General features: G+C 38.2%; 1 protein-coding gene across 3 annotated transcripts in view; it reads right to left on the bottom strand.

Annotated features, from left to right (window-relative positions):
• The window catches only part of ANO3 (anoctamin 3), a 403,783-nt gene that overhangs the window by 53,610 nt on the left and 329,245 nt on the right, over nt 1-20,928 (bottom strand). For all 3 annotated transcript variants that reach the window (XM_030560189.1, XM_030560192.1, XM_030560190.1), the window contains 5 exons: nt 19,963-20,018; nt 16,550-16,671; nt 14,607-14,741; nt 5,621-5,717; nt 429-489 (listed from right to left, as the gene is read on the bottom strand). In XM_030560189.1, coding sequence (XP_030416049.1) covers nt 429-489; nt 5,621-5,717; nt 14,607-14,741; nt 16,550-16,671; nt 19,963-20,018 — 471 coding nt within the window. The remainder of the gene's footprint in view (nt 1-428; nt 490-5,620; nt 5,718-14,606; nt 14,742-16,549; nt 16,672-19,962; nt 20,019-20,928) is intronic.

Here is a 20,928-nt window from a genome sequence, read left to right as displayed (position 1 = left end):
ATGAAATCTTCCTGTAAATAGTTAGCACAAAACCCTCTGACCTGCCTTTAACTCACTGTAAGTAGCCTTCACCTACAAGCTTTCAAATCTGTTAATCTTACAGCGCTCCACACTGGATTACACTGATTTTGGCCCCAAACCTTCACGTTACTCTGTGTGAGTGGACCCCCATGAGGCTCTGCACACATGACATAGATTGCAGGATTAAAGGCCTTATTTTTTTATTCGTTACATTTTGAGCATAAATTAGTAGTGGACTATTTTTTATGTCCTATTAGTACAAAAATTGATTTGATGAAAATAGGAAAACAAACAAAACATGGATACTACTTGCTTAACATTATATTAAACTTCAAATCCCTCTAAAACTAATAGTCATCTATAGAAGGAGAGGTGAACAGAACACTTAGCAAGGGAAATGGACTTACCCCATATTGCCATAAAAATAGCAAAGAAGACAGTCCCTCCATTATCGAACAAATGTGTAACCTAAGCAGAAAGTAAAACACATAATGCAAAATAAATAACAATACCACTTTACATTCATATAGTATTCCCCCCCTACACACACCAAAAAAAATATCAAAACATGCTTTACATGTTTTAGACCCCAAAATATAGGCATCCTAATAGGAAGCCCTAATCCCACATAAAGGTGCACACATAATCATTTACATGCACAATTCCATTCATCCCTCACTATTTCCATTGCTAGTCGGGGCCTGAATCATCTTTCACTGCAATTCCCACTCTGGCCTCAGTCATCTTTAATGTGTCCAAAATACTGTCTCAAAACTCACTTAGCCAGCTATTCTGACCACATCCCACCAGTCTTCAAAATCTTCCTTGGTTTCCTCTCACCTGCCATGTCAGATTTAAATTCCTTGTCTTGTTCTTTTAGGGCCTGAACAACTTTAATCAGGCCTACCTAGCCACTTCCATCTCTTTATTTACCTCTCCTCCAGGAATGTTCCTTGTCTAATCATTCCCTTCATTCTCTCTTCCTTCCTTGCAACTCCATGCTTGGATCCTTTCTCTCACTTGGTCCACCAGGCCTCCATGCTTTCCCTTTAAATCCCTCTTGAAAATATCTTTCCCTTCTAAAGAGTCTGAAAATCCTAATCACTCTCAAAATGAAGAATAAAACCATCCAGATATTAACAAAAGATAATGTCAAAATGAAGTAATTATAGTACTACGGTATGTGTAACATTCCACCTCTCCATCGCTTTTGCAGTTTGTTGCACACTATTGTCCACTTTCTACTTTACAGTGTAAACTCTTTGGGACAGATTTGTTTTATCTGCAAAGTTCAGATAAAGTTCATGGTGGATAGATAAATTGTAATTGAAAACTGTTACATGCCTATGTGTCAGTTTGAGTGCCTTAAGGGGGTTTGTTGTCGCAATTTTGAAAATGATGTCCTTTATGTATTGTTCAGGGTTCATTTTATCCACCATAGAAGTACAGCCATTTCCACGGTAGAAATCCAGCAGTCACTGTGTATGAGCCACAGTAGGCAATAGTACTGTATTAGGAGGCTTAGGTGAAGAATAATTTCTTCTACTGAAAGGGGATTTTAGATAGGCAATTGCCAGTGATGAAATTTGGTCAGGGATCATGGGTTGAAACATATTCTAATGAAACAATGCTATAAGATGTTTGGTGAGCATCAGTGACCAGAACCTGAGGTTTAAAGTGTCATTTGAAAGATGACATACATCATTACATTATATTGGAGTAAACCGGTGAAAGAAAGAATTTATGGGCAGGCACATTTGTTAAAGGAGCACCAAATAGGGAAATTAGGGAAAAACAAAATTGAAAAGCAAAGTTTTCATAAGTGGTTTTAATAACTAATGCAATAAAACATTGAGTATTTCTAGGCATTTTCATTGTTTCAAATGAGAAGTAATAGCTTCATTTTAGTAAAGACTTCAGCTTAGATTACAGTTTAATGATTGTTGATTTTGTCCATCATGTAAGGCCCAGTCTTGCAGACTCTTACTCATTCAATAACCTTACTCTTGAGGATAGGATAATTGATTTAAATGGGATAGCTTGGATAAAACCCATTTAAAAAAAAGTAAAGGTTTGCAGTATTGGGCCCTTATGTTGTAACTGACTATACTGTGGTCATCAGGAACGCTGTGCTTGTGAGGTGATGGTCTCAAAGGTTATGAAATATTGAAGGGATTGACAGTTTGCTGAAGGGAGGTCGTAACACCTCCTAGCAAAACTATTACATATAATAGCTGCCTTGTTTTGTCATTGGGGTTGTCCTCTGTAGCAGACTCCAGTCCTGTAAACCTGACAAATGTACATTTTTTCAAATGAAAGACTGTCATCATTATTGCATCCGCTTTTAGAAAATAAACACTGAGCAGGTGACAGAGGCTATTCTGTAAGAGGGAAGATAATTAAATATTAGAAAAACTCTTGAAATCCTCATCATTTATAAATCCAGGAGAAAAAGCTAAACCATATAAACACTGTATTGCTTGCCAGTATGTTTGATTTTCTCTTGAATGAAAACACTTCTAATATTAAGTAGAGTTATTAAACACACAAGTGTTAGTAGTATACAGGACTCTGTTTATTTTACTGTGCTGAAGAAAATAGGGAAGTTATTACTTAATGCCAAAGATCATCAAGCACAGTATGTTCTTTGTGTGAATTATATAATTGTATGAAACTTATATGCAAATATGCCTTTGGCTTTGTTTTTCTTTTGTTATAATAAAAGGAATATAAAAGCAAAGTATTTTATGAGACTGAAAATCTGATTGGAAAATGAAAGCAGCAGGATTTACAAAATTTTACAAATCAATAAAAAGTGACAAATGTCTCCAGATTTATAATGCGTGGCAGGTTGGGGGAAATCTGTGCAATAAAAATACACCTCTCTAAAGAAATGGAAAAGGAACCCCAAAAGAGTTTTGACTCAGAAGATCTTGTTTGAATAGAAGGTGGGTTTCCGGCTCCAGATCATGCATTTTCTTTAGAATGACCAGACTAGTTTTGGCCTGTAGCCTTAGTAATAAATCAAGCTAGGATTTTCTCCTAAAGCAAAGCAGGGTGGGCTGAGATGGCTGGGCCTTTTGATTGGAGACCTCTGCATAGAAGTGAGAAGTACAGACAGTAGTGCTGGTGAGTCAGGGCATGTGCTATAGGCAAACATACTGTTGAAGACAAGACAAAAACATAAAACGAAGGTGCTGACCACCTATGATTGTTAAAGAACTCTTTTTCAAGAACAAGAGTGTGAACCCTGGTGTCCTGGCCAAATCACACCTTAAATAATTATATTCTCCTTAAATTAATACCCCAGTACTAATTGGTTATGTTATTCTTAAGGGGACATATCAAAAGAAATGTCATGGTCCAAATTGTGCTCCTTACAGCTGCATGGAGGGGATGACACAAGGAAGCAGCTTAGCCACCTTCACAGCATTATCTTCCATCTCCCCAGATAAGGGTAGGGTTTTCTGCAGATCCTGTGATCTGCCTCTCAGGAGGAGGGAAATGGTGGGCCAGGGGCAAGAGTGAGAGAAGGAAAAGTGCATAATTTCCATCCCACTCTCTCAAGCCTTGTAAAAAATCACCAGGGCTCTGTTAACTTTACTGTGAAGTTTGGTGCATTGCAGAACCTGTCAGGCTGGGTTCTCATTCTTAGTTTTGGTGGGTAGGGTGGGGAGCTGTAACAGAACCAAAAGAGGCACCGCATGGCCCCTGAATCAGGCTAAATCCTGGGAGCTGGGAAAAGCTGGCCAATCAGTGCCCTTCTCCCCCAGCTTGTCAATGGGTACCAAAGATTCCTATGGGAGGAGCTACCTATTGTCCCTAGGTGAGTGCCTCCCTCTATTGCTACCATCACTGTCCCCCTTTCTCCTCTGGCCTCAACAATTTCCCCCACCCATTGATGTGCGTGGGCGGCATTGCAGCTCAGGCCTGGAATGCCATCTCTCTCTCTCTCTTCCAGGCTAGTGTTTACAAGAGTGTGTGAAGTTTACAGCTTTAAACCTGCAACTTACATAGCAAATACAAGAATGAGAAAACATTTCTTCTGAGATAGGGATCCTAAAATGACATTATTTAAAACTACTACATTTGAGATTGTAGCGTCCCTTCCAGTCAACTGTTGGGCAGGGCTGCTGTGGGCTATCAAACAGCTGCATTCCATAGGAGATGGGCAGCACAGTACAGTTTGTACAATGCCTTGTGTGCATTTGATGAAAGGTGTTACATGCAGTATATGTACAAGTATTACTACAGCTGGTCAGAAAAAACTTTGATGGAACCAATTTTTGTCAGAAAAGGCACTTCTATTAAAATCAAGAGGCTTCCTGAAATCAAGTCGATTTCATTAAAATTTTGTTTTTGGGAAAAAAACTCCAACAATATGAAAACATCCCATTTCCACATTTTGGAAATTAAACATTTTGATTTGTCATTTTGAAATGACTTTTTGTTGTCATTGTTTGTGTTATAAAGTAAACTAAAAATCAAAATTAAATGTTTGGATCAAAAAATTGGTTGGCATTTTCTTTTCATGGAGAATTTTTACATTTTTGGGCTAAGTTCCAATTGAAATGAAACCAAATTTCAAAATCCTTTACAAACTGAATTTCCTTCTCAATTTATTACCATCATGCCTTAAAGCCAGAGCCATTCAAATGTCTATAAACAATACTGAGCTCTAAACAAAAATTATTTGATTGTGCTGAATAATTTTGAGAAAGAAAAGCTGAGACTGGTTCCAGCCTTGGTAATGTAATACAAACCAAGGTGTCTTCATATATGTGTTCATTTATATACACTGCTTGCATTCAAAAGCAGTCAATGTTTATGTTTGATGGACAGTTTCCTGTAGCAAAAGATTTGACTGTGTAGGACCATTGCATTAGGCACACCACAGGAGCATTATAATTCTCTATAATGAAAAATAAAATCCTTTAAAAAGAACAGAAATCCAGTTATCAACACTACAGGAAAACAGAAAAGTGAGAACGTAATCATATAGGAAAGTAGAAAACCCAACCAGAAAAAAAAAAGTTTGCTATATCATCGGGGCTCTTCAGATGTACAAAAATAGAGGTAAGAAGAAAATGCTGCCAGAAAGTCATTTTTAGAATCAGCTGTAGGGTGACCAGACGTCCCGATAAAATCATGACTGTCCCAGTTTTAAGCCGTTTGTCCCACGTCCCAATTGAAGTACAATTGGGACGCCATTTGTCCCGATATTTTGTTTTGGGCGGTTGCTTCTGTCTTTGACGGCAAGACTTATTACCCTCCGCTGAAATGCAGCTGAAGAACGTCAGCGACTAAAGGACCCTCCACTGAATTGCCGAAGACTCGGATGGCTGAGTGTAACAATTAAAAAGGCGCTCCCACCTGTGGCGGTCCTGATATTTTATTGTTAGCATCTGATCACCCTATTCATCAACTGAAAGACAAATAGATGTTGAGTAGAAAGGCTGCAAATACTTTTGTCATTGAAAAGTTGGCACAGCATCACCAAATTGTAGCGGAGCCTTTGCTGAAACTCCAGCAGCAATTGTTATGCAGAAAGAATTGACTTTTAGATAGCATCAGCTTGCAGCACAAAACTAATAATTACCTTCGCATATATGCAGCTTTCATTGAGTTTCTGTAGCGTGCAATTGCGTTCGCACATAGGGCACATGATGGTTTCATTTGCCTCGCAGATCTCTTTGCTTTGGTAGAAAGATGGGAAAATAAAGATGATAAAAAGGCTTTCAGCATCCTCCACATTTTTCCAGACCCAGGCCCATTTATATTCTTAATTGCTTCGTAACATGTTTAGACTGTGAAATAGGTTCATTAAAAGTCTAATTTTCAATGATAAATTTAATTTAAGAGCCAAATCCTGGTCCCCCTGAAATAAAGAGGAGCTTCACAAATAGCTTCAGTGCCAACAAGATTTGACCCTAAGCAAATAACAATCACCTTTGGACCTGATACTGCAGTCCCTACTTCTGCTAACCATACATGGATTTCAACAGAAGTATTACATGCAGCAGAAATGAAGGATTGGTCCCAGACACCTAACTAGCAAAGATAGGTAGCGCTATTTATAACACCCTTTAAAACACAGGGAGCAGATCCTCAGCAGATGTAAACTGGCATAGCTCTGTCAACATTAATGGAGCCATGTCAATTTACATCATCATCTGAAAGATCTGGCCTAGCATGTGTAAATTAAAAAAAAAAAAAATCAGATGGCCAGTGACAAGGAGTGAAATTCTAGCCCCAGTGAAGTCCAAAAGAGATTTACACTTACTTAAATAGAGCCAGGATTTCACTCAAGACATTTAATGTCAAAAACATCTAACGCAGGTGGCACCTAGTTTTATAGGGGAGGGGCGATCTCAAAGGGTGGAGAACTTCTAGCATTTGTATTTCAAGTATTTGTGTTTAATTTCCCCCAAGATTGAATCATGTATGGGGACAAAATAAAATGAGCTAGTCTTCTTATGACATTTCATTAGTTGGAAAAAAATAATAATTCTCAGATATTATAGTACTTCAGAAGGCCCGGGTGCTTAAGTACATGAGTAGTCTCATTGACTTCAGTGGGACTATTAGCATTCTTAAAGTTAGGCACATGTTTGAGTACCTTGATCAGGACACACAGGAAAATAAAGCAGACACAGGGATGGCTTTTAAAGCAGAAGACAGCAACTTTTAACAGAGTCACAGGTTAAAGCCAGAAGGGACCACTAAATCACCTAGGCTGACCTGTATATCACATGTAGGCCATTAACACCACCCAGCACCTGCACATTGATCCCAATAACTGAAATGAAACCAAAGAATTACAGCCCACAGGAGACTACACTATTATGTGTCACAGGAAGAGAATAGGAAGGACCAAGGTGCACCAATGCCCAAGGCCCCCACAAAGCAGGGAAATGATTAAGTGAGATCAACCCAGTTAATCCTGGAAAGTGACCTACACCCATGTGCTGCAGAGGAAGGCAAAAAACCCAAGGTCACTGCCAGTATGAACTGCAGGAAAATTTCTTCCCAACCCCACATAAACCCTGAGCATGTGAGCAAGAACCAGCCAGCCAAGCATTTGAGAGAGATTGCTCGATTCCATCTCAGAGCCTTTCTCTGATTAATGTCCCATCCCCAGTCATGGCCATCCCTGATGCTTCAGAGGAAGGAGATTGAAAAAAATAAAAAAACGAACACACCACAAGACTCACCCAGAATACAGAAAAGACCTTCCTGACCCCTGCAGGTGGCCAGTTGAAACTCTGAAGCATGAGCTTTTAGGATCAGTAATGGGGATGAAGACTGTGTAATACCTCACTGTCCCACAAAATACTAGATATTCATTGTGGCTAAGGGTGGTGTTAAATGGACTCCTTGTTAAATAACCATATCAAGTGTTGGCATCTTTAGCCTAACCCATAGGATTCAAATCACTTCTAAATCCTTCTTCCCCCTCCCCTGCCCTTCTTCCATGAGGGAGAATGAGGGTACAGATTAAGGGTATTCTAGTCTGCAAAGCCTTGCCCTTCTTCCTGCAGGCTAATAGTTATCCTGAATCCCCCACTCATGTGTACCTCTCGGAGCTGGCCCCTTTGAGTCTCAATGGACACTAGCCAGAGGTTACTACAAAATTACCAACTCCATTTAACACATCTTTGAATTTCCTGTCCTAAGTCCTTATCTTTTTAGCGCTGGCCAACCAAACATCCCTTTCCCCAGCTGAACTGGGGCTGCACTGGCCCCCTGAGGCAGTAACACATATAATACAAATGCAAAGGAGTCCAGTTTGATTTTGGTTTACACAAACTCTGCTGGTTTGGGTTCTATCTAGGATCTCATGGAATCTGAACTCACAGCTCTAATGGAAACTACCATATTGAACTTGGTATTTACAAATGCGCATTCACATTAAATCCCATTTCTGGAACAATAATGGTGCAGGCTGTGCTCTCTCCAATGACGTTTGTATGGAATTTTAGCTAAATTTTCTCAGTAATGCAAGTCTCTAAATTATTAAATCTTATAAGAAAATTAGGAGTTGTCAAATAAATTGTTCTAAAAAAATCTATGAGCAAGAGCAAGCACAATAGCTGATTTCAGAGACGTGCATCAATGCATGCCTGTGTGTCTAGGAATAGAATTTGGACCTGTATCACAAGTCTTAATATGTAAGGGAATTTTCTTTCAAGCAGTTAACTGCAAAGAAAGATCACTACAGTATAGTACAATAGATGATGACAATATGAACCATAAAAAAAAAGACAGATTGTGCTGCTGTAACTGAGAATTTAGACATTAAAGTATATAAAACATGCGGTTGTAATCTATGAATGATGGTGCTGAAATCTTCTTATAAATCCTGTTTTAAAACCCCTGTTTGTTTCCAACAGCTAAACTCAAAAAAAAGAAAAAGTTACAGCAATACTAGCCCAGATTCTTATGAGCAATTCTCGGCAAAGCTATTAATTTTTTAGCAAATTTGGTGATCATGACAAATGTCAGGATAACTGCCCTTGCCGCTAAAATCCTCAGAGCAAGAATAGCATAGATAGAAGTGAAAGCATTCCCCTACTTCTTTGCCCAGTGAACATCAACCCTGACCTGAAGGTTCAAACCCTTTATTGGTCAATAGGTGCTCAAATCTCCATGGTCCATTCCATTCTTGGCCTTTCTGAGTTGAGGCTGTTGATAAGAGGAGCAATCATGGGCATGTTTCATGTGATGTGTAGAAATCTCTCAAATGCAAACTACTTTAAAAACAACAAATTTATTTCTACATGAGCCGCTGAACAAAGGTGAGGGGAAAATCTACACCTGTCTTTGATTCTGATGTGTGGCTTAAATATACGGTTGGTTCTGCACATAATTCATCTGAAGAATGCAAAATATGGAAAGAATTAGAGGTATCAAGCGATTAATCGCAGTTAAACAATAGAATACCATTTATTTAAATTTTTTGGATGCTTTCTACATTTTCAAATATATTGATTTCAGTTATAACACGGAATACAATTTGGACAGTGCTCACTTAACATTTATTTTTTATTACAAATATTTGCACTGTAAAAAAACCAAAAGAAATAGCATTTTTAAATTAACCTAATACAAATACTGTAGTGCAATCTCTTTATCATGAAAGTTGAACATACAAATGTAGAATTGTATACCAAAAAACTGTCTTCAAAAATAAAACAATGTAGGCTCTAAAGTTCTATATGTCCACTCAGTCCTATTTCTTGTTCAGCCAATCGCTCAGACAAACAAGTTTGTTTACATTTGCAGGAGATAATGCTGCCCGCTTCATGCACTAAAATTCATATGTCCCTTCATACTTCAACCACCATTCCAGAGGACACGTGTCTATGCTGATGATGGGTTCAGCTTGATAACAATCCACAGCATGAGGACCAATTTATATTCATTTTCATCATCTGAATCAGATGCCACCAGCAAACGGTTGATTTTCCTTTTTTGGTGTTTCGGGTTCTGTAGTTTCCACATTGGAGTGTTGCGCTTTTAAGACTTCTGCGAACATGTTCAACACCTCATCCCTCTCAGATTTTGGAAGGCACTTCAGATACTTAAATCTTGGGTCGAGAGCTGTAGCTATCTTTAGAAATCTCATATTGCTACCTTCTTTGCATTTTGTCAAATCAGCAGTGAACGTGTTCTTAGAATGAACATGTGCTGAGTTATCACCCGAGACTAGTTATAACATGAAATATATGGCAGAATGCGGGTAAAACAGAGCAGGAGACATACAATGAGTTAACTCCCCCAATGAGTTAAGTCAAATTTAATTAACACAATTTTTTTAATGAGCGTCATCAGCACGGAAACATGTCCTCTGGAATGGTGGCCAAACCATGAAGGGGCATATAAATGTTTAGCACATCTGGCACATAAATACCTTGCAGTGACGGTTACAGAAGTCCCATGAAAATGCCTGTTCTCAGTTTCTGGTGACATTGTAAAGAAGAAGAGGGCAGCATTATGTAACAATGCTGGTTCTGGCGGGACCGAACTGAGAGTGCCAATTCAGGACAAATTGCTTAAAGCAGGGCAGTTACAGCCCAAGGCTGGGGTTTTTCCACCTTTAAGGCAAATCAAACCAGCCAAAGAGGACTTTGGTCTCACTCCACTGGCTAACCACAAGTCACACAAGCAATTCCCTTAGACACTCCAGTTTCCCAGTATCACCACCAGTGCCACTCATTATTGGGACAAATGGTTATGAAAACTAATACCCCAGTAAAAGAAAAAAGGTTTTCCTGATCCCAAAGGACCAAGCCCCAGACCCAGGTCAATATACAAATCAGATTTAACCCACAAATCACTTTAGAATCCTTTAGAATCTAAAATCTAAAGGTTTATTCATAAATGAAAAAAGATATAGAATCAATTACATGTATGGAATCAATTACATACAGTAATGGCAAGGTTCTTGGGTCAGGCTTGCAGCAGTGGTAGAATAAACTGCAGGTTTAAATCAAGTCTCTGGAGTACATCTACAGCTGGTATGGGTCATCAGTCCTTTGTGTAAAGCTTCTATTTGTAGCAAACTCCCTCCAGAGGTATGAAGCAGGATTGAAGACCAGATGGAAATGAGGCATCAACCTTTTATAGTCTTTTCCAGATGTAAGAACACCTCTTTGTCCTTACTGTGGAAAATTACAGCAAAATGGAGTCTGGAGTCACATGGGCAAGTTCCTGCATACTCTTCTGAGTTACAAGGCCTATCTGCCTTCTCTCAATGGGTCAATTGTATAGCTGATGGTCCTTAATGGGCTATCAAGCAGGCTAGGCAGAGCTAACACCAAGTTGTCTGGGATGTTTCCCAGAAGCATAGCACATGTTTGAAATATGGACAGTATAGAGCCAATATTCATAACTTCAACTACAAAATTGATACACACATATAGACAGCATAATCATAACCAGCAAACCATAACCTTGTCTTAGACACCTCATTTGCCCCCCTTTACACAAGATTTGGTGCCACTACAGGACTTTGGTTGCAACCATGTTCTATATGGTCCCAGTTCAAATCAATAATGTGACACATTATCTGCTGTAAATGTAAACAAACTTGCTTGTCTTAGCTATTGGCTGAACAAGAAGTAGGACTAAATGGACTCACAGGTTCTAAAATTTTGCATTGTTTGTTTTTGAGTGCAGTTAAATAAAAAATCTACATTTGTAAGTTGCACTTTTATGATAAAGAGATTACACTACAGTACTTGCATGAGGTGAACTGAAAAATATTGTTTCTTTTAATCATTTTTACAATGCAAATATTTGTAATAAAAAATAATATAAAGTGAGCACTGTACATTTTGTATTCTGTGCTGTAATTGATATCAATATACTTGAAATTGTAGATATTTAATACATTTCAACTGGTATTCTATTGTTTAACAGTATGATTAAACACGCAATGAATTGCAATTAATTTTTTATCACAATTAATTTTTTTGAGTTAATCACGTGAATTAACTGCAATTAATCGACAGCCCAAGAAAGAATTTTAAGAGCTAGGAGGGCCTTCAATATGTTGCACACTTTAAATCTGTCTCACAACCTGGTCAAGAAATGGCAACTTCATCATTAAATATATACCACAACAAACAAACAAACAAAAATATGGGTTGAAATATTGCAGCTTCGTTTGTGCATGTTGCGCCTGAAGTCTATAACTCAAACTCTGTGTCAAAGGTAATTTGATACAGATCCACTGGGTTTGTTCTGATATGGCTACATCCATCTCCCAACAAAATCAAGGAACTAGCTGTCACCACTGGAAACCACAGGCTGAGGTTACCATGCATAGCAGTCCTAATACCAATGTGGAGCCCTGGCAACAAAGAATAGGACTTTTGATGGAATGATCTGCCTTGCCCATCAGCTATCATAAGAAAATGAAAAGTCCCCTGGCTCGCCAAGCTACTCTGCTGACAGCAGTGAGAAAAACATGTTTTAAAATATGAGCCATATATTAATGTTTGTTGGAGATATTTATACTTTATATTTATATAAAGGTTGGTTTCTTTTTCAATTACCGTCTAATTGCATCAGTTCTACAATAAAAGTAAATGGTACAATGGGGATAAAATGAAAAAGCCAAATGATCAAATTTGCTCCTGAACCACTAGAGGGAGGATTTGTATTTCCCAAGTAGCAGACTTTTACATAATCTTAACAGTTGAATTGATTCTACTGAGCAAAGTGCAATTTTTGCACAACCTAATTTGATCACTGAGCAGGATTTTTTTTTAAAAAAACAAACCAAAACAAAACCAAAACACACACACCTATACACACACACACACTTCGGTGAACACAGAGCAAAGAAATTAACAAGTTGCGTCACTGATGTCCATAAACAGTTTGTTTTAGGAGCAAATCCAAAGTGATGTTTACTGTTTGCACATTCCTGATAAGGGGTATTACTAGAATAAAAGTCAATCTGGCATCAATTGGTATTGTACCGAATAATCAATTTTTGAATAGGTTTTGGGGCAATATGCCAGTTTGTCAGATTGACATAATGCCCTGGCACATAATTAAAATGCTAAATGTTCATTGTTTTCATCCTGATAAAAACATAGTCTTGGAGAAAACAGTTTAGCCAGTATCCTGTGATGTACCTTATGTTTGTGTAATGTAACATCTATAGAGTGCAAAACCAAATAATAAATTACTACCACCAGCTGGCATTTATATGGCATTTACTCTCTTCAAAGTGTTTTACAAACATTAACTAAATAATCCTAGAACCACAGAATATAAAAATGGAAAAGAAGGACTTATGAGGTCATTTATTCCATCTTTTTGCTAATGGAGGATTCTTTGTTGTCTTCACAATCTAATTTCCTTGTACTTTGTTTAATCTTTGCTACCCTACACCAGAATAGGCAGGGACATATTGTAATGAATGGGCTAGTTTGTGTGTGTATCGCTGTCTTCTACTGTATAGAATTAGAACTGCTTAACTGAATGTCATGGACTATAAACAGCTAAAATACTTCAGCTCAAATGCTAGGGGCATGTGCTTTTGGAGCAAGATGATCTGAGTTCTGTGCTTGCTGTCATTGCTATGCTGTGCAGCATAAAACTCATGTTCCTTGATGACCTAATTTGCTTGTGTTCAGCATTCTGACACCTCTATGTAGATAGTTTTCACACTTCCTCTTGTAGAGGGCCAGTTTCCCCTTTTGTTTGGATAGGTCTTTCATAAAGCAAGGGAAAGTAAGCATTTAAAAACAGGAAAATCTGATTGTAAAACTAGAAAAATAGCAAGAGGACACAGGGGGCAGATGTATCTGAAACTACTTTTAACTCAGTTTTAAACTGACTCAGTTTCATGTTGTGGATTTGCCTTTCAAACTTACAACATAGAAAAAACAGTTAAACACCTCAGCACAATCAAATACATAACATTAATAAAAATACATGGTGTTTGGCTGATAACAAAACATCCAGTGTTATCTGAAACAGTCAAATCTGAACATTTTGGTTCATAACAGGAAGCCTGACAAAGCTTTAACTGAGCACTGCGGGGGCGACAATATGACTTTGTAAAATACAGGATAAAGATAATTTAAAGAAAGCTAAAGTGCTCCTTGTTCAAAGGCTAAAATGCACTAATTTTCTACAAAATTTGGTCCATTAAGGTAACAGTCTGAGCATGCAAAGTAGTAGTAACTACAGACTAAGCTTGATGTTCTGTTCCCATGGGTTATTGTTCTGCATTGAGGAGCTAATCATTCCTAATGGAAAGCTTTGGAAAGAAAAGTCTATCTTTAAAAACAGTTCTCCTTACAACATATCAGACTTTTGCTTTAGCACAAATTCTCTTCACTTATTTCTTAAATTGATATCATGTCCTCCTGGGACAGACTCACGTCAGGGTAAATTCACTTTACAACTTTGGTGGGTTTCATGCTGCACGGCACTTGACTGTGACCTCCCTTAGACCAGTATTAAATGAGTGTAACTCCATTGGCTATAGTGGAGTTGGCTTTTAATTTACACCAATGTAACTGAGAGAAGAATTAGGTTCAGAGTTTCAATGACATCCCTTTTGGTGGGAAAGGTTTGCATGGAAGGGTAAAGTTTGAAGTTCTGGAACTGCACTGGTGCACCCAGATCTATATGCAATCCCATACTCCAGTCCACAGATTATGAGAGAGAATTTTCATGAGTTCATCTCACTATAGTGAGAACTATTAATGGGTGGTCATTTGCAATTACTTATCTTCAACACCATATTTGCTGTATTTCCTTGTACACAGAGTTGGAAATGCCACAAATGCAGCCATAAATTTAGCTACTGTGAATGGTAAATGTCCAGTTTTTGATATAAATTGTTACACAGAGGGGATGTAGCTGATAACATAATTGAATCCTCAATTTGATTATTATGAAATGCTATAAGTCTAGCAAATGTTCAAAGTTTGATTGAAGAGATGCAACATTTGGTTTAGGTTGTGCCTGGCTGCTACTTGCATTTTCAACAATGGAACTGGCAAGAATAACTGTCTACTGTGGTTTTAAAAATGGGATTTTATTGTGCATCATACCTTACTTGGCTAGAATCCATGGTAAACAATCCATAAAGGAAAACAAACAGCCCAACAAGTGCGGCAGGAATGAGCATTCCAGTGTACCATCCCAACCAAGCAAAATAAAGACCAATTTTTTCACCAAAATACCGCCTGTGTGAAGCAAAAACAAAAACAGTTTGAAGTAAATGATCATGCCCAACTTGATAGCATTACAGGAATCCTAAAAGGAAATAATCATTATTAGGTTTATTTTCAGGTATTGTCTTTTTAGTAGCACTTGTGCGAAATACAATTTTATTTCACTCTGACATAATACTTTAGTGGCACTAATTGCAGTCTAAACAATACACATATCCCATCGGAAACAACGGGAGTGCACTACAATTTTACACTGTTGCAATGATTTAGAGTAGTCAGTAACTTCAGCTCTGTTAAAAGTAGGAATTATAAAACAGCACATTTGTTAGTATTAAATTCAGAAAAGTTGGACACAGTGTTATGCAAACACTATTGTGTAACAAAATTACAGAACCCGGCCTGTAGAACTAACATGCGGCTGATATCTCCAGCTGGTCACCAACTTGCACTCCACTTCCCATGACTTGCTATAGACAAAGACATGGGAAGTTCTGCCTCAAAGGTTTGACAGACAGCACGTCCATGACTCCTGATTGGCTCCCTGCTCTATATAAACCCAAGGTGTGTTCCAGGAAGTATCCCAGCAACAGTGTGGATCTTCTGTAGCTGCCATTACAGTTCCTGCTCCTTGGTCTTGAATTCTTGGCTTGATTTGGACTTTGATTCCGGACTCAGACCCTGAAACCTGACTCAGACTGTGACCCATGGTAGGAACCCTGACTTAGACCTGTCTGCAAACTCTTCTGGTATTCCCAGCCTCAGATTTGCCCCTGCTCTGACTCTTGGCCTTGACTGCCCATGTTGGGATCCTGATAAGGAAGGTGACAAAGAGCCCATTCTTCATAGCATGTAGTCCACTATAAAAAAAACAAACAAACATATGCTGGATTGTCACAGAAATCTACTGTTAGAGCAAAGTGGTATTACATGGTGAACATGAGTTCAAGATTCAGCCTTAATTCTTCAAGAATGGGCCAAAAGTTGCCAGAAGAGCTGAGATGGCAGTGAACATGGCTAGAAAATAAGGCATTGAACCTACAATTCGGTCAGGACAGAAGGACCCCTATACCCATGCATAGGCCCCTTGTCTTCCATGGGACTCTGTGGGAACATAAGGGCCCACCTGCATGCATCAGGTTGCAGGATGATGACCTAAAATTGACTAGAAATTGACAGTAAGCAGAAATGAAATTGACTTGTCTGTATTCACTGTTCAAGATAAGCAAAGTGAAAAAGGAAACACCAGCATTAATTACAGGGAAAAACTCATTTTTAACATTCTTTTAGTTTTAATAAGCCCTGCTGTTAATAGTAAGATAGGTAAAAGAAATGAAACAAATTCCAACACTGATTGTATCAAAACTAGATTTTTGTTTTAAACAGCATCAACATCTCTCTCATAAACCCTCGTTCATGCAAATTGATCCAGGTGGTAGCAGCCATTTGATGCTACATTGATTTCAAAAGGTCTCTGGCTGAAGAAAGGGTCTGTCTGTGCCAATCAGATTGCAGAACTGAGCCTTAGGCTTTCTCTCTGCAAGTTGTTCCATGAGGGTGAATCTCTCCACCATCATGGACCCTACTGAAATCAGTAAGACTACACAAGGATCCACCAACACCAAACAACTCGCAGGACCGAGGCCATGTATTGTAATACCAAGTAGCTCAACTCTATCAAGAAAGCAAAGAGACACATTTTTGCTGAAAAAGTTTTGTTTATTTTAAATATAAAATCCCTGTAATTTTCAGCAGAATGGGTAGGCTACTGCTGCCTAGCTTTTCACATAATTGAAACAAGTTGTGTTACATTGTATGAGTACCTGATTAAATCCAGAGGCTGGTATTTGTACCACATTCCCCACCGTGCCCAGCGCTCATATAATAGGTGTCTGTGATTTTGAGCTCCATGTGTTTTGATGGGATGTCTGCTCTTGTGGCTTCCCTGAATCACAGAAAGAAATAAAAAGTTATTTCTGTGTTAGTGGGCAAGAGAGAGGCATTAAAAAGATAGCGTTTGGATTCAAATATAAATAAGGACATTACTTTTCTGATGACACAGATTTGTTGGTTCATTTATTACCAATAATTACAAAAAATGCAATCTTGAGTTTATTGTTATTGTTATAGAGGTGGTTACAAACTTCTCTGCAATGACGAATTTCCTCCGGGAGATTTAAAGACCAGAGCCAAAGTACTCTTTCCTGACTAACTAGACCCCCACCACTTTTCAGTGAGGATGCACAGCTTAAAGTCTAATATTTGTAGGTTCTGGATATATGGTCATTTGTTTATGCATTAATATTCTTCAAATGCTTTTAAATATGGGCATATTTTGCTCTCCTGTGTAATTCCACTGATTTCCAACATGGGGCCCAATTCTTTTCATCTGGGTAACTCCGTAATTTTAATGGAGTTACCTCTGATTTACAGAGAATCGATAATAACTTTTGTACAAAGATTATTGTAATAGTGTGAAGGGTGTGAATATAGGGGTTCATTCTGTCACACAGGTCCCTTGTCTATTTTTGATATTCCTTGTCACGGATAACGGAAACAACATGAGAAGACCGGAGCTGGTACTATATTCTCCCCAAAAATTGCTCCTTGAGGCATTAAAAACAAAACTGACCAGAGAAACATTTTTACTCAAACAACACTTTTATTTGGCTTTGTCTGGATTCCATTACAGCTTAATGCACAGCGTTACATTCCAAAATAAAAAGTTATGATGCAGAATTTTCAGGCCCTTCCTAAGTGAAGTCACCAGTCTTCCATGGCTCTACATTCATTTTACTCTGACCATAAGGCAGCACGCCAGTTTATGGCCATGTTCTCATTTAGTAAGGCATACAATTCTACTGGCCATTCTCTTGCATTTAATGGCATTATGAAGCATGGACTGATTTAGTACACTAGTTTGAAGAGAATGTACAGTCCATTAAATGCTCCAAAGCACCGCTGGGTTGCATTCGCTTTAAAATTTCAAAACCCAATCATTTTTACAGTTATTTTCTTGAAAATATTCCTCCATTATTTAAAAGGCACCCTTTATTCTCTCTTCTCAAACCCAGCACAGCTTAAGGGCATGACATGACTTGCAGTATATGCAAGCTGCTCCCAATTTTCAACACCACAAAATGTTCATGCCGAGAACCACTAGTGGTCCTGCATAGTATGAACTGTAAAATGCATCTAATAACAACTTCTCAATTGTTATTATTTATGAGCCTGCCACCGGTGGTGGGCCAGCATTAGAAGAGATACATTGTGATAGGGAAAATATGAAAAAGCAATGTGTAAGACTGACATCCAGCTTCCATCCTGCTGTAAAATGTCTTTTGTCCTATTCAGCCAAGTGCTTCCTTTCTGGAGAGTGCTACCCTCCACCCTCGAGTGAACTAGCAATGATCCAGCAACCAGTTAGAGGGGTTACAGTTCACCATCTCAGAAAGGAGTCCAATACTGCATGAAATCCACTTCACTGGTTGACTCCTCAAGTCAACCAAATCATAGTTCCATAGGCAGGAGGGGAGGCATAGTTGGCTGCCTTGGTAGGAGGCCCAGGACTGATTTTATGACTCTTCAGCCAGTTCAGAGATGTCCCTTCAAGGTTAGCAGTCAGTCACATATGTTGAACCTTGTAGAGTTAAAGATTCCTCTCTCTCTCTTTTTAAAGATTTGTCAAGCTTGTTTGAGTTTGTGAACCTTCACTTCCCTATAATGTAAATGCATAGTTCCCAAACTGTTCTATCCCTCCCTTCCCAACTCTGTGCTTAAAGTGAGAGTCAAGACAAAAACACAGTGAAGTGTCACATTCTACTCAGCCACGCCCAGGCAATCCTGAAGTCAGTATGGAATCGTGAGTGTAACTCAGTACAAAAATTGGCCTAATGTGGTTTTCTAGCTAAAGAGGAGCCTCTTACCCACCTATCCCCCTAAGCAAGTCATAAATGGGTGCCATAAATAAAGCAGAACTGTGCTAATATTTTTATTAGAATTTCTCTCTCTCTTCTCCTTTTTTCACTGTTTTGCCACAGCAAAACACGAACACAATAACACTCACATTGGAGTTGAACTTTTAACTTACTGTATATATTTGGGTGGAAATTCAAAATAAAAAGTCTTTTATACCTAGTCTTTCATGCAGGTCTTTGCAATAAAAGGATCAGCACAACTGCAATAAAATAATCGCTCACTAATGTGAATAAATAAATAAAATAAATTTGTTGAAGTAATAATTTGCAATATAAATAGAGACAGTCATTTACACTATAAAAAGAAGCATATATGAGAAAGAGTGTGGTTGTAGAAGTGAGATAAAGCTTTCAGAGTTATGAGGATTTTTTTCTTCCACTAGAACAGTTAGTATTCCCCTAAAGTCAATAACATCTAGCTGAAGCATGACTAATGAAAATGTGAATGGTATGTCCAGAGTACAGCTCTTTTATCCTCCCCTGCATTAAACTGTTAATATCAAGAGCAGTTCTTTATCCAACAATCTGGGAAGTTTAAGTCACTTTGAAACCCAATGTGGTGTATCACTTCCTCAGCTAAAAGCAATCTCATGTCTCATAGTCATAACTGTCCATGTTACAAATAGTCTGATCATGACATGAAACTCAGTGTAAAGTTCTGCCCTTAATTAGAAAGAATACTAAAGACTTAATGACTTATTTCCTTCTTTCAGCCACTTAGGGCCTGACCCAATGCCCTCTGGAATCAATGGGAGTCTTTTCATTGATTTAAATGGGCATTATATCAGATCCTTAATTTATTGATGGGACTATTTTCAAGGTAAAGTTCTATACAACTATACAGAAATTGTTTGCACTGCAAATTTTAGTATCAGTTTTCCTGTATTTGATCCACTGGAAAGCAAATCAGAAAAACAGAACATTCTGTATAAAATATGCAACAATAATTTGAGCTAATTGGAACAATTTATGTTTTCTTTAAGAATCTCTGAGGCAATGTCCATTTAAAATGTACATAATACAGGATCATTCTAACTCAGAGGGAGAGCATCACAGAAAGTTATTACTGTACATTGGACTAGATAAAGATCAAAGCTAGGCCCATATCAATGTTGGGAGTGTTATAAATGAAAAGCCTTACCAGAATGCAAAGTAAAATAAAAACATCATAAAGCAAATTTATAGTTAAAATAGGATCTCAATGTTAAAAATAAGTGTTATATTTAAAGTACAAGTTAAGGCAAAACTAAACCAGCTACCTCATGTGGTGGAAATGCAGCTTCATATGTTCCATTACTGAGTAATCTATTAATACCTAAGCAGAAGAAAAAAACGAGTTTCAATATCAGTTTTTACACATGCTGTTTCAAGAGCTATTGCATTTCAGCTTATGAATTGAGAAAATGTGACAATGCTAAATAATTGGGTTACTGTTTTAAAAAAAGGCAATAATCAGTCTTGTGCACAAGTAGAACAATTGTACATTGTCATTAAGTGTGAAGCTGTGGCTTTTCTTGCTCCCTCAAGATACACGGCTCTTTCTAACTTCAGAGACCTTACTGCGGCTAGTCTCTATACTCTTTTCTTCTATGGTTCTTTAAGACAGCTCTTCAGTGAATGAGGGCCTTTCTAGGGGATAACCAAGGAACTGCCCTACCATTAAAAAACAGGAAGTTCGGACAACCCTGAAGGGGGTACCCAAAGTCAATAGTCTCCCAGACAACCCCAAAGAAATCAGGACTATCAACAGGTCAGAGTGCTGTGCTCTCAAAGACATACCCTAAATTTGCTACCATTGATCTTAATGGGAGTTGTGCCATTGGTTTCAATGGAAATAGGTTTGGGTCCCAATTGTCCTCTATTCTTCATGGTTTTTTAGGTGTGCTGCTGCTTTGTTTCCAAGAAAACTTCTCTGGGCAAATGAAAGCAGCAGCAAACCTGCAGACCACCCCATTCACATCAAAACCATTTAATAGCTAACATTCAAAGGCAGCTGTTTCTATTTTTCCTAAAATTTCAAATAAAAAAAGGGAATTAAATGCATCCCTCCCATGAAATACAACCCCGTCACTGAGCCAGATACTTTGGTCTGGTACAGCTGCTTTGTGCTGCACTACAGGCATAATTTAGGCTTAAAACTGGTTTCACTGGACTAGGAAGGATGATCACTCATGAGGTGGTCCTCCAGGCGGCACCAAGCCAGCATAGAGCAGGTACCCCTCCCT

Source organism: Gopherus evgoodei, chromosome 4, assembly GCF_007399415.2.
Source record: "Gopherus evgoodei ecotype Sinaloan lineage chromosome 4, rGopEvg1_v1.p, whole genome shotgun sequence".
Lineage (NCBI taxonomy): Eukaryota > Metazoa > Chordata > Testudines > Testudinidae > Gopherus > Gopherus evgoodei.
Note: the sequence above shows the minus strand (reverse complement) of the source record. Positions and strands in the feature narration are given on the sequence as shown.